General features: G+C 39.0%; 1 protein-coding gene across 1 annotated transcript in view; it reads right to left on the bottom strand.

The window, feature by feature from the left end:
- LOC150082959 (uncharacterized) overlaps positions 1 to 254 on the bottom strand; it is a 106,516-nt gene extending 106,262 nt beyond the window's left edge. The window contains exon 1 of the mRNA XM_090377691.1: positions 170 to 254. Coding sequence (XP_090233817.1) covers positions 170 to 187 — 18 coding nt within the window. The 5' untranslated portion in view covers positions 188 to 254. The remainder of the gene's footprint in view (positions 1 to 169) is intronic.
- Between the last annotated feature and the right edge of the window lie 12,689 nt (positions 255 to 12,943).

Genomic DNA, 12,943 nt, shown 5'->3' with positions numbered 1-12,943 from the left:
ATTTTACCTCAGTGGGGCAAATACACAACGACTAGCTTCTTGGAAGTGAAAAGGAGACCAAGTACTTCACTTTAAACTTAAAGATTTATATCCATTTAACTACTATAAACAGCACTTACCATCTAATACGAAAAAGAACAAATATATAGACGCCATATGGCTCACTTACCAAATAAGAGGTGTCCATTGTAGCCCAAAAAAATAATGTCACGGCATGCTCTTGCCGCAAGCCGACATATTGTCAGCTAAATGACGACAAGAAATTAGGCCACCAAAAAGGGGAATGAAAGCGTTTCAATCATTGGCGGAATATTTGCACTCGTATAGTTATCCACCAGTCACAACTATCAGTTCACATCAACACTTAATCTTGTTCGCAGCAACTGATCTGCCTATAACGTTGCATTCACACATCGATGAAACTAAAAGAAATTTTTTTTAACTAAGTAATTCTGAAAGTTCATATTATTACAACATGTTGAACAAAAGACAGCTATTCGCTTTTCAGTAGAGATCACAATCATGTGAAATGATTATCGATGCACTTTGGATTCCCATTTCATATAAGTTATTATAAATAACGAAACTTTTCATTTCTTAAGTCAGATAAATTCTAATAAAATGCAAACCGAAAAAATCCAGAAACTACACTTCTCAGTTTCAACATTTAAAATTTTCTCTTGAACCTGTACTATATATTATTTGAACTTCAGTTTGGTAGAACCATTTACTAGCACAAGAAATAAATTTTCTCTTTATACACCGAAACAAACACATAAAGTAAGAGGAGTCAACCAGAGAGAGAGAAAATTAAAATAATCTGAGTGTGACGGGAGGGTAATTATTATTATTATTATTATTATTATTAGTCCTATGGTGCAAGGAAGCCTGAGGCTTATGCCTCAGGCTTCCTTGCACCATAGGGCTAATAATAATAATAATTCGTGTACTTTGGAAGCCTCAGGTGCAAGGAACCCTTGCACCATAGGGCTTGCACACGAATTGAGTAAAAATTGCACGCTTCCTTGCACACGAATTGAGTAAAATAAATGCTGACGGCATCCGTATTCTTTCTCAAACAATACATACAATGTCCATAACTCAAAAATACATGGTTATAATAGACACTTTCATGAATTATCATGATTTGATGCTGTTACAAATCAAGCATTAGCATTAACATTAGTAAAGGCACATGATGCAAGAAACCAAGCTTATATAGCATCAACCAAGAAAAAAAAAAAAACGCTTATTTCACCCATCCACTCGCTCCAAATGTTTATCAAGTTCTGCCTTGAATCTATTTAAGCTATCAACTTCTACAATGACAGATGGAAGTTTGTTCCACCAATCAACCACCCGCTGGCTAAAGGTAAACTTCCACACATCTTTCCAACAACTGTCTTTTCTCAATTTCAATTTATGCCCTCTCAGGCGATTATTCGAGCAAGAGGAAGCATTGAGCATGCTCAAACCATTCAAGGCTCTATACACATCAATCAGAGCACGGCGCAGGTGCCTAGTCTCCAGACACTGTGATCCCCAAAAATTAAGCCTGTCTTCGTAACAGCAACCCTTTGTTCCATTCATTAATCATGTTGCCCTTCTCTGTGCTCGTTCCAACAGCTCTACATTCTTCATAATGAGAAGGGTGTAGAGGTGTGGCCAGACCAGTGCCACACCTCTAAACACAGGTGTGGCCTGACCACTGCCTTATACAATGGGATAATCATCTCCTTATGCCTGCTAGAAAAATTCCTGAATATCATTGACAAGACACCTTCAGCTGGTCTTGCAGACAGGCTCTACTGCTCACAAAACTTCATATCTGCCTGTACAATTACCCCCACGTTCTTTTCATTCTCTACCACTGTCAGTGTAGTACCACACAGTTGATACGTTACTCTGGGGTTACTGCTTCCCAAATGTAGTACTTTACATTTAACAAAGTTAAACTTCATTTGCCACCTCTCTGCCGATCTGCTCAATTTTTCTAGATTCTGTTGCAGCAACATACTGTCATTAGTGTCATTAACAACCGTGCCAATCTTCGTATCGTCTGCAAACATTGACATTAAGCCTGATATACCATCATCAATATCATTTATAAATACAGAAAACAAAAATAGACCCGACAATGAACCCTGAAGGATTCCACTAATAACATTAGTCCACGATGGGCAGTGTCCATTGATTACCACTCTCTGTCTTCTTCAACTCAACAATCGCTTTATCCATAGCAGAAATTTACTTCCAATGCCACACTGCTCCAATTTGTGCAGATGTCTTCCATGTGCAACAGTATCAAAGGCCTTTCTAAGATCCAAATATATCATACCAAAGTTATTCTTTGCACCCAGTTCCTTTGTGACTACATCACAGAATTCAATCAAATTGGAGAACATGACTTCCCCTTAACAAACCCATGCTGTGTCCGAGCTATAATTGAAGCGTTCTCTAAATGATCCTGCAATGATCCTTTAACCAGTGAATCCATTAATTTCCTTGGAACAGAAGTTAAACTATCAGGTCTCTAATTAACTGTGTCTCCCTTTGATTCTCCTTTGTGGATTGGTGTCACATTTGCACATCTCCAGTCCATGGGTACCTCCCTTGAGTCCAGGGAAGCTCTCATAATTATAGCTAACAGTTTGCTTACTTCCTTTGCTGCCTCCTTTAATATAACTGGATAGATTCCATCGACCCCACTTGCCTTTCTTAACTTTATCTTGAACAATTTCTGCTCCACTTACTCTCAGTTATTACAAGATTATCTAGCTTACTATTTGCAGAACTTATACGTCTCATTTGGCAAAAGTATCTTTCCGTGTTCCCTAACTTGTCTTGTTGCTTTACACTATGTCCGTTCCAAAAGATCCAATTCCAAAAATAAGACTTCCAGATGACCTGTATGGAGTTTTCAATCTCCCATTGAATTTTATAGTGGGACAATCACCTTACTGTTCTTTCAGACATATATTAGCATTAGCAGTGCGATATGATGCAAGAAAGAAAGCTTCGGCACCATCAGCCAAAAAAAACCACTTCCATTTTACCCCTCCGTTCGTTCGAAATACCTGTCCAGCTGAGCTTTAAAATTATTTAGGCTATCAACTTCCATAACAAGGGATTGAAATCTGTTCAACCAACCAACTACCCGCTAGCTAAACGCAAATTTCCACACATCTATCCTACATCTGTCTTTCCTCAATATGAATTTATGCCCTCTCAGGTGATTATTCTGAGCAAGACGAAGAATCCCATCTGTATTCAGCATGCTCAAAGCATTCAAGGCTTTATACACCTCTCTCAGATCACCTCGCAGATGAGTAGTCTCCAGACACTGCAATTTGCAAAAATTAAGCCTTTATTTATAAGAGCAACTCTTTGTCCCATTCACTAATCTTGTTTCCCTTCACTGTACTCGTTCCAGCAGCTGTACATCCTTCTTGAAATGAGGCCTCCAGACCGGCATACAGTTTCAAGGTGTGGCCTGACCATTGCCTTATACAAGGAAATAATCACCTCCTTAGCCCTGCTAGAAAAATTCTTGTATAACATTGAAAAGATACCAAGAGCTATTCATACAGCCAGTCTGCACTGCTCAGAGAAATTGACATCTGCCTGCACAATTAACCCTCAGGTCCTTTTCATTCTCTACCACTATCAGTGTACTACCATAGAGTTGATAAGTTGCTCTGGGGTTTCGGTTTCCCGTATGTAGTACTTTACATTTGTCAATGTTAAACTTAATTTGTCACCTCTCAGCCCACCTGGTCAACATTTCCAGATCCTGTTGCAGCAGCATAGCATCAGTAGTGTACTTAACAACCCTGGCAAACTTTGTATCGTCTACAAACTTGGACATTAAGCTTGATATACCATCATCAATATCATTTTTAAATCCAGAAAACAACAATGCACCCAACACTGAACCCTCAGGGACTCCACTAATAACATTAGTCCACAATAAGCAGTGTCCATTGATTACCACTCTCTGTCTTATCCCCCTCAACTATCCTTTTATCCATAGCAGCAATTTGCCTCCAATGCTAATTGGAGGCAAAACACTCCTCCAATTAGTGCAGCAGTCTTCCATGTGCAACAGTATCAAAAGCCTTCATAAGATCCAAATATATAATAGCAAACTTATTACCTGCATCCAGTTCTTTTGTAACTGCATCATAGTATCCAATCAAATTGGTCAGGCAAGACTTTCCCTTAACAAAACCATGCTGTGTCCGAACTATAACTAAAGTCTTGTCAAGGTGATCCTGCAGTGCTTCTTTAACCAGTGCCTCCATTAATTTTCCTGGAACAGAAGTTAAACTCACAGATCTATAATTAATTGTGTCAGCTTTTGATCCTGCTTTGTGAATTTGTGTCAAATTTGCACATCTCCAGTCTATGGCTACCTCTCTGAGTCCAAAGAAGCTCTTATAATTATGGCTAAGGGTTTGCTTACTTCCTTTGCTGCCTACTTGAATATAACTGGATAGATCCCTTCCACCGCAAGTGCCTTTTTTTATGTTTATTCTCAACAATTTCTTCTCCATTTTCCTCTCAGTTATTACAAAATCATCTAGCTCATTGCCAGAGTTTACTTCACCTCTGGTATTCCCCTTCCTGAATAACTCCTCATGTGTGAATGTAGATGCAAAATACTCATTTAGTTTCTGAGCCACCTGAGCAAGTTCCTCAACTGTTGAACCATCAATATCCAGTGGACCAATCTGATTCATCTCTTTCCTCCTAGAGTGACGCCTGCGTAGCCAGGTGGGATGGAGCAGCAGTGCGTAGCACACGCTTCTTGATTAGACCGGGGTTCGAGCCCGGCACCACCAAATACGTAGGATGCGAAAAGGTCAGGGAATGATCACCGCATATCCCGGAGTAATATGGCCTTAGATGCTAATGCTCCTAAAAACCAAACAAGAACAACAAGCCTCCCACAGTTTACATAGGTAAAGAACTCTTTTCTGTTTTTCTTTGCATCCTATCCCAAAGATTTCTCATAATCTGCCTTTGCCTGCCTAATCTCCTTTGTGACTTGGTTACAGACCAGCTTATATCTATCATACGTTTCCATGTCACCCATTAACTTATATGTATCACATGCAATTTTCTTCTCTGCCATATGTCTCATTACTTCATCGGACCTCCATTTAGGCCTAAACCTTGAACAATATTTCTTAGTTGGTATGGAAAGCCTAGTAGCTTCCAAGATAAGTTCTTTGAATGCTTCCCATTTTGAATTTGCTGTTGGTACCATCATCAGTTGGTCCCACTGTGTAGAATTTAAATACTGTCTCAGATCATCTTAGTCGCCTTTACGAAAGCAAAAACCCTTCCCTGTACCCATGACGGTAGTTAACTCTTTGAGTAAATCCCACTTCAGCACTCTGAGATTACTGCCACCTAGTAGTTCCTTTATCTGCAGATTCTTAATGCATGAAGAATCACTACTGATAATCAAATCAAGAGTATTCCTCCCTCTAGTTGCCTCCCGAACATGCTGATGTAGAAAACAATCATCCAATAAATCCACAAAAGCCTTGCTAGTGTGTGAGTGACCAGCCCACAAATTCCAGTCAATATCTGGGAAATTAAAATCTCCCATTATAAGACTCACTGATTTACTGGCCCACTCTATTTCCCTGTATAGTTTCTTATTATACTCATCAGTCATTAGGCCTATAGCACGCTTCTACTCTCAATTTTGATTTCCCTATGCTTATGTCACACCGAACTGACTCGACACTGCCCTCTCCATCGATGTCGACTGGCTTCACTTCCTTGGATTTTATGTGTTTCTTAACTAACAGCATAACCCCTCCTCCCTTCCTATCCAGTCTATCCTTTCTGTACACATTGTACTCCCCAAATTCCAGTTCTGCATTCCTTATATCTGTGTGACACCACGTCTCTGATATCCCAACAATATCCGCCTTTGATGTTTTGAGCAATACCTCAAATTCATCAAATTTATTTACTAAACTCCTAGCATTGGTGTACACGGAACTATGCATGCACCTATTTCTATTCTTAGCTACCCTGACACAACCCATGTGTTTACTTGTAGCGCAATGAATCCCAGCAGTCCCTGAAATATCCTCCCTCTTGTTTTTCAGGCTTCTGCTCATTCCAATAGAAGCAGTGCAAGAATCTCTTTCACCTCTGCCAGTGGCTACTTTTAATCTATTCGTCTTTGTCTCCCCCCAAGCTAGCAGTTTTCCGACCCACCTAACACTGCCTCGATAGCATCAGCAAATATTCTTGCACCCTTTCTATTTAAGTGTATCCCATCCCTGTAGAAGCAATCTCTCCTGTTAACAAGTACAGACCAGGCTGAAAAAAATTCTACCCCTTGAGCCTTGCACAACCTTTCCAGGTCCGAATTGATCGACAAGGCTCTCATCATATACTCCCTCCTATCGTGTCTGGGCAGAATTGCAGACACTTTCAAATTCAACCCTATTTCACGGCTTTTTTTCAACAGTGACCTGTACTTGTTAAGCAATTCTGCCGGTCTCCTACTCTTGATATCATTAGTGGCAACGTGTACAACTATATCACCTTTTGTGCCCTTAAAAGATGATATCTGCTCTACAACGTCATCAACCTTTGCCCCTGGCAGACATACCCTGGTCCTGTTCCACCTATCCTTTTTACAAAGAATGTTCCCCGTTTCCCTGACAATAGAGTCACCAACAACTACTAGTTCCTTTGGACCAACGCATTCTGCCTGATTCTTAGGATAAGTTCGGAGAAACTTATCCTAAGATCCTGTGAAATCTCTTCAACAAATGTCTTCTCTGTGGTACTTTCCCCCATCTCTGGAAGAATGCACTAGTCAATCTACCAAGAAAACCAACAAGCCCCCATCAGATCACAGAGCCTTCCGTCTGATTTCTCTCCTACAGAATTTGGGAAACTTTACGAAAGATTGCTCGCTACAAGAATCTATAATCATTTCCCAGCTCAAGACATCTTTTCACCTGACCAATATGGATTCGTTAAGGGCAAGTCTTGTGAAGATGCACTCTTCATTTAAAAAATTACATCCAGAATTCCACATCAAAATATGAAATGGCCATCTTCATAGACTTTAAAGGTGCTTTTGACTATCTCTAGTGGGAGAGTACGCTTGCAAGCCTTCGGAACATCTCAGGCTTCTCTCAGTTGTACCAAGCTTTCCGAGCCTACTTTGATCACAGATCTATACAGGTTACTTCAAAAACCTGCAGCATAAAATGAGCTGTCAATAGAGGATGTCCATAGGGCTCTGTTCTGGGGCCGCTCTCTGGAGCATTACACTAAATACATGGCTAACCAGATATTTTGATTTTGTTACTCCATTCACATATGCTGATGACCTTGTCATTGTTTTCTCAGGCAACTCCAAGTAACAAATTCAAGAAAGAGCTTCTCCGGTTTTAAAGGATCTGATTAAATGGGCAACTCTCAACAAACTTGAAATAACTCCATCCAAAACCCGGCTCATGATCTTTAAAGGCCAACTAAATATCCATCGTCCTCCTATCATGAAAACAGCTAACAAGCGAATATCATATGTCAAGCACTTAAAACATCTTGGTGTGATCATTGATGATAGACTCAATTTTACTCTCCACGTAAACCACCTAAAGATAAAATCAAGAAATTTACTATGGCTATTGTTCGGATTACAAGAACTGAGTGGGGACTTGGACACAGAGTTCTTCTCTTATATTACAAGGTAGTATTCATTCCTATTGCAACCTACGCTACTCCGGCATGGTATGACAGAATTAAGACCGTCAAACTGAAATCAAAATTACTCTCCTTTTCAAAGATCCGTGATTCTTACAATGCTTCCTGCCTGCAGGACTGTTTCAACTGATATGCTGCAGGTCATAGCTGGAGTATTAACTCTGGACTTGAACATTTTACATCGTGCCTTCTGCTACTTTCAAAAACATCAAGATCTCCATGGAATTCTATGGAATACAGAATGATGTCCTTGCAGACACCAAATCTGGAAAAATTTGGCAAGATCGTTGGAATGCAACCCCTAAAGGCAGAACCACATATAAATTTATATTTATACCAGACATCTCCTTTACTGCCAACAAGAAAAATCCCCTATGGTTCTCTCCACACCTCTACACATTATTTATCATAACTGGTCATAGCTCTTTCAACTCCAAACTCTTTGAGTTCAGAATAAGCAATACCGATTCTTGCCTTTGTCTCCAACTGGAAGACTGGAACCACCTGCTCTATCACTACCCTCTTTATGCTAACCTATGGAAATCCCTACAAGACTGTATAAACACCTTCTCACCTGGCAACGAAAAACATATAGTAGAATCTGCCTCACACCTTGGAATCTTACAACAATTTGCTTCTGATTTATTTGCTAGAAGAAAACTTCTCTTGGCCAATCCTGCTTCAGCTTCACCTCCTACAGTGCCTCCAGAACCTTCAATAATGTCAGCCTCAACAGTGAGCGGTGTCTTGCAAAGATAAAATATTGTCACCCTGAATAGCTCTTAGAAGATCACATAGATCCACTTTTTTTAAAACTTTTATCCCCTGAGGCCTGGGCAACCCAAGGATTGCTGACACCCACTGGTATTGCACTGCCTCCAGTGGGTGCCGGATTTGTCAAATCTTAGACAATTCACTTTTATTTTTTTTATCTATTTTTTTTTCTTTTAAATTTATTTACATATTTTTTTCTTTTCTTTTTTTATATATATATATTTTTCTTTTTTTTCCTTTTTTATTTTATTTTATTTATTTATTTTTTAATATATTTTATTCATTTATTTTTGTGTAATTTTTTTTCTGTAATTGCAGACTCTTAGACAATTCACTTTTGTTTTTTATTTATCCATTTTTTTTCTTTTAATTTATTTACATATATTTTTTTCTTTCCTTTTTTTATATTTATATATACTTTTCTTTTTTATTTCATTTATTTATTTTTTTAATATATTTTATTTTATTTATATATTTTTAATATATTTTATTTTATTTATATTTTTTAATATATTTTATTTATTTATTTTTGTGTAATTTTTTTTTCTTCTATTTTATTTAGCCTAGAGAGAGAATATAGAAAATCGGCTAGAGGAAATAGAAGAAAGTCCGGGCAACTGGGTTTTTTTATTATTTTTATTTATCTTATTTTATTTTATATAATTTTACTATACCTTCATTTTATTTATTTTATTAGTAATTTCCTTTTTTTTACTTTGTATCTATATATATATTTTTTTTTATTTTACTTTTTTTTTTAATACTGTTTTATTTTATTTTAAATTTTTTTTCTACTCATCTAAAATTTTTATCTTAGTTTATTTTATTTTACTTTTTTTTTTAACAAACTTATTTTTTTATTATATTTTTTAATTATAATTTTATTTATTCATTTTTTTCTGTATGCTATGATACCCTAAATTGGGTAGCTGTGAGTACAGAATTTGCTGGCACCCACTGGTACAGCACTATCTCCAGTGGGTGTGGGACTTCGCCCTCTTCAGGGCAGAAATTGTAATGGTCTATCTCCATTTGGCTTAGGACATATCCAGTTGTGGCCCACCTCCTCGTGGTGTAGACGGGCACCGGGCACGCTTTCAAGGAGATCGTCTGGCCAGTGGCAAAGTGGCCAGAAACAACTAAACAACACATTATATGCACAAACATAACACTACACGTTTCTAGCAGCTCTACAGAGTTTTATATCATCACAGAGTAACATGGCAGAGAGGAACTTATGTTCCTGGAGCCGCTGTAAGGAAGATACTATACATGTCTACATATCCCATTAACCCCAAACCACCACAGAGCTCGTAGAAACTGGTACCATTAATATGATAGTGTATAGTGTGTTTAGGGGCTAATGGCACAAGGGGTTCCCCCCATATCCACGTAGTATACATTGTTGTGGGATGCAGCACACTGTAGAGGCCAGAGATTTAAAAGTGTATGGATATTGTAGTGTGTAATGTTTTGTAGTGTTGTTCATCTGGTCTTTTAGCCGTTGAGTCCTAAATGGGACCCACTGTTGCCCACACTATACCTTGTGGAGGTAAACCAGTATTTTAGAGATTTACTATTTACTCTGGCAGGTCCTACCACATAATTTCCAGAGATGTCAGTGGCTAGGACCTATAAAAAAAAGGGTGAGGGAGAAATGCTAGAAATTGTGTCAAGCTGAAAGAGATATAAGTTATGCAGGGTAGAGTTAAAAAATTTTGAGTGTGGGGCTTGTGCAGTTTTGACAAAGGTCAAACGGTATTCATGAGATAGCTAGAGTGGGAGGGAGATTGAAGAATGGGGGAGGTGAGAGACAAAAATATGAGGTCAATAAGTGAAGTTTACTACCAAAAGTCGGTGGGGCAGGCCCATGCCTCACCAGGTGTAGATATGGGGTGGCAGAGGGGGAAGGGTATAGAGTAACCATCCTCCCTTGCCAAGGGATGAAAAGTGTGAGTACCCGGTTCAGATCGCCAAATGACGTTTCGGCAGCAAACCGCACAACGTCTTTGTCAACGTCCTATGCCATTCCTGGCACATGTTATCCCGTGTGAGTGGTCAAATTCAGATAAAAGCTCCACTTTAAGCCAGTGGTCAGATCCAGGTTAAGGTAAGGATTTGTTGTTGTTCTTCATATTGTAGCTGTTAGGTTTTTGTTTGGTTGAAGCATCTAAGGATCTTTATTCTGGATGACGAGTGGTTGGTTTTTAGAAAATTCTTACTACGACTATGCGTATGTCTTTCTATTAAAAAGATCCTAAGCAAACTGCGTTAAGGCCTTATAATTGTCCTCGCTCTCCAAGAGATATTGTTCTTGGTTTATGGGCAAGAAACGTATTCTAGTTATTACGAGGAAGTGGAGGTCTTCGTATAGCTGGCAGTGGTGGTCCCACGTCTCTGGCTGTCCACAATGGCATTAGTGGACTTTTTTCACTGCTGGCTGAGTTAGTGGGACTCAGGCATAGATAGCATTGTTTATCCTCCCAGAAACGGGGGCTTTTTCTTCCAGCAAATAGGCAAATCGACCAGAGATCACACGCAATTTACAGACATAACACATATACGTAATCATTTACGGATGACCCTAATATTAGCATTAGCATTAGCATTAGAAGAGGCATTTGATGCAAGAAAGCAGGATTATGCAGCATCAGCCAAAAAAAAAAATAAATAAATAATAATAATAATAAATAAATAAATAAAAAATAACCACTTCCACTTCACCCCTCTGTTCGTTCGAAATACCTGTCCAGCTAAGCCTTAAACTTATTTAGGCTATTAACTTCCATGACAAGGGATGGAGGTCTATTCCACCAATCAACCACCCGCTGGTTAAAGGCAAATTTCCTCACGTCTATCCTTCATCTGTCTTTTCCCAATTTCAATTTATGCCCTCTCAGGTGATTATTCTGAGCAAGAGGAAAAATGCCATCAGCATTGAGCATGCTCAAACCATTCAAGGCTTTGTACACCTCTATCAGATCACCTCGCTGGTGTCTAGTCTCCAGACACTGTAATTTACAAAACTTAAGGCTTTCTTCGTAAGAGCACCCCTTTGTTCCATTCACTAATCTTGTTGCCCTTCTCTGTATTCGTTCCAGCATCTCTACATCCTTCTTGAAATGAGGCCTCCAGTCCTGTATACAGTACTCTAGATTTGGCCTGACCATTGCCTTATACAAGGGAATAATCACCTCCTTATACCTGCTAGAAAAATTCCTATATATCATCGACAATACACCATGAGCTACTCTTGCAGCTCGTCTGCACTTCTCAGAGAACTTCATATCTGCCTGCACAATTAGCCCCAGGTCCTTTTCATTCTCCACCACTGTCAGTGTAGTACCGCAGAGTTGATACGTTGCTCTGGGGTTACTTTTTCCCATATGTAGTACTTTACATTTTTCAATGTTAAACTTCATTTGCCACCTCTCAGCCCATCTGTTCAACCTTTCCAGATCCTGTTGCAGCAGCATAGCATCAGTAGTGTCCTTAACAACCCTGCCAACCTTTGTATCATCTGCAAACTTGGACATTAAACTTGATATCCCATCAGCAATATCATTCATAAACACCGAAAACAACAACGGATCCAACACTGAACCCTGAGGAACTCCACTAATAACATTAGTCCACGTCGAGCAGTGTCCACTGATTACCACTCTCTGTCTTCTGCCACTCAACCATCCCCTTATCCATAGCAGCAATTTGCCCCCAATGCCACACTGATTTAATTTGTGCAGCAGTCTTCCATGTGCAACAGTATCAACAGCCTTTCTTAAGATCCAAATATATAATATCAAAGTTATTCCCTGCATCCAGTTCTTTTGTGACTACATCATAGTATCCAATCAAATTGGTCCGGCAAGACCTGCCCTTAACAAAACCATGCTGCGTCTGAGCTATAAATGAATTCTTGTCTAGATGATCCTGCAGTGCTTCTTTAACCAGTGCCTCCATTAATTTACCTGGAACAGAAGTTAAACTAACAGGTCTATAATTACTTGTGTCAGCCTTTGATCCTCCTTTGTGAATTGGGGTTACATTTGCACATCTCCAGTCTATGGGTACCTCCCCTGAGTCCAAAGAAACTCTCATAATTATGGCTAGGGGTTTGCTTACTTCCTTTGCTGCCTCCTTTAATATAACTGGATAGATCCCATCCACCCCAGGTGCCTTTTTTATGTTTATCCTCAACAATCTCTCCTCCACTTTCCTCTCAGTTATTACAAAATCATCTAGCTCACTGCCAATGTTTACTTTACCTACATCATTCTCCTTCCTGAATAACTCCTCATGAGTGAATGTAGATGCAAAATACTCGTTTAGATTGTTAGCCACCTGAGCAGAATCCTCAACTGTTGAACCATCAATATCCAGTGGACCAATCTGATTCATCCCTTTCCTTCTTGAGTTT

This window comes from Mastigoproctus giganteus, chromosome 7, assembly GCF_048544385.1.
Source record: "Mastigoproctus giganteus isolate SK-2022 chromosome 7, ASM4854438v1, whole genome shotgun sequence".
Lineage (NCBI taxonomy): Eukaryota > Metazoa > Arthropoda > Arachnida > Uropygi > Thelyphonidae > Mastigoproctus > Mastigoproctus giganteus.
Note: the sequence above shows the minus strand (reverse complement) of the source record. Positions and strands in the feature narration are given on the sequence as shown.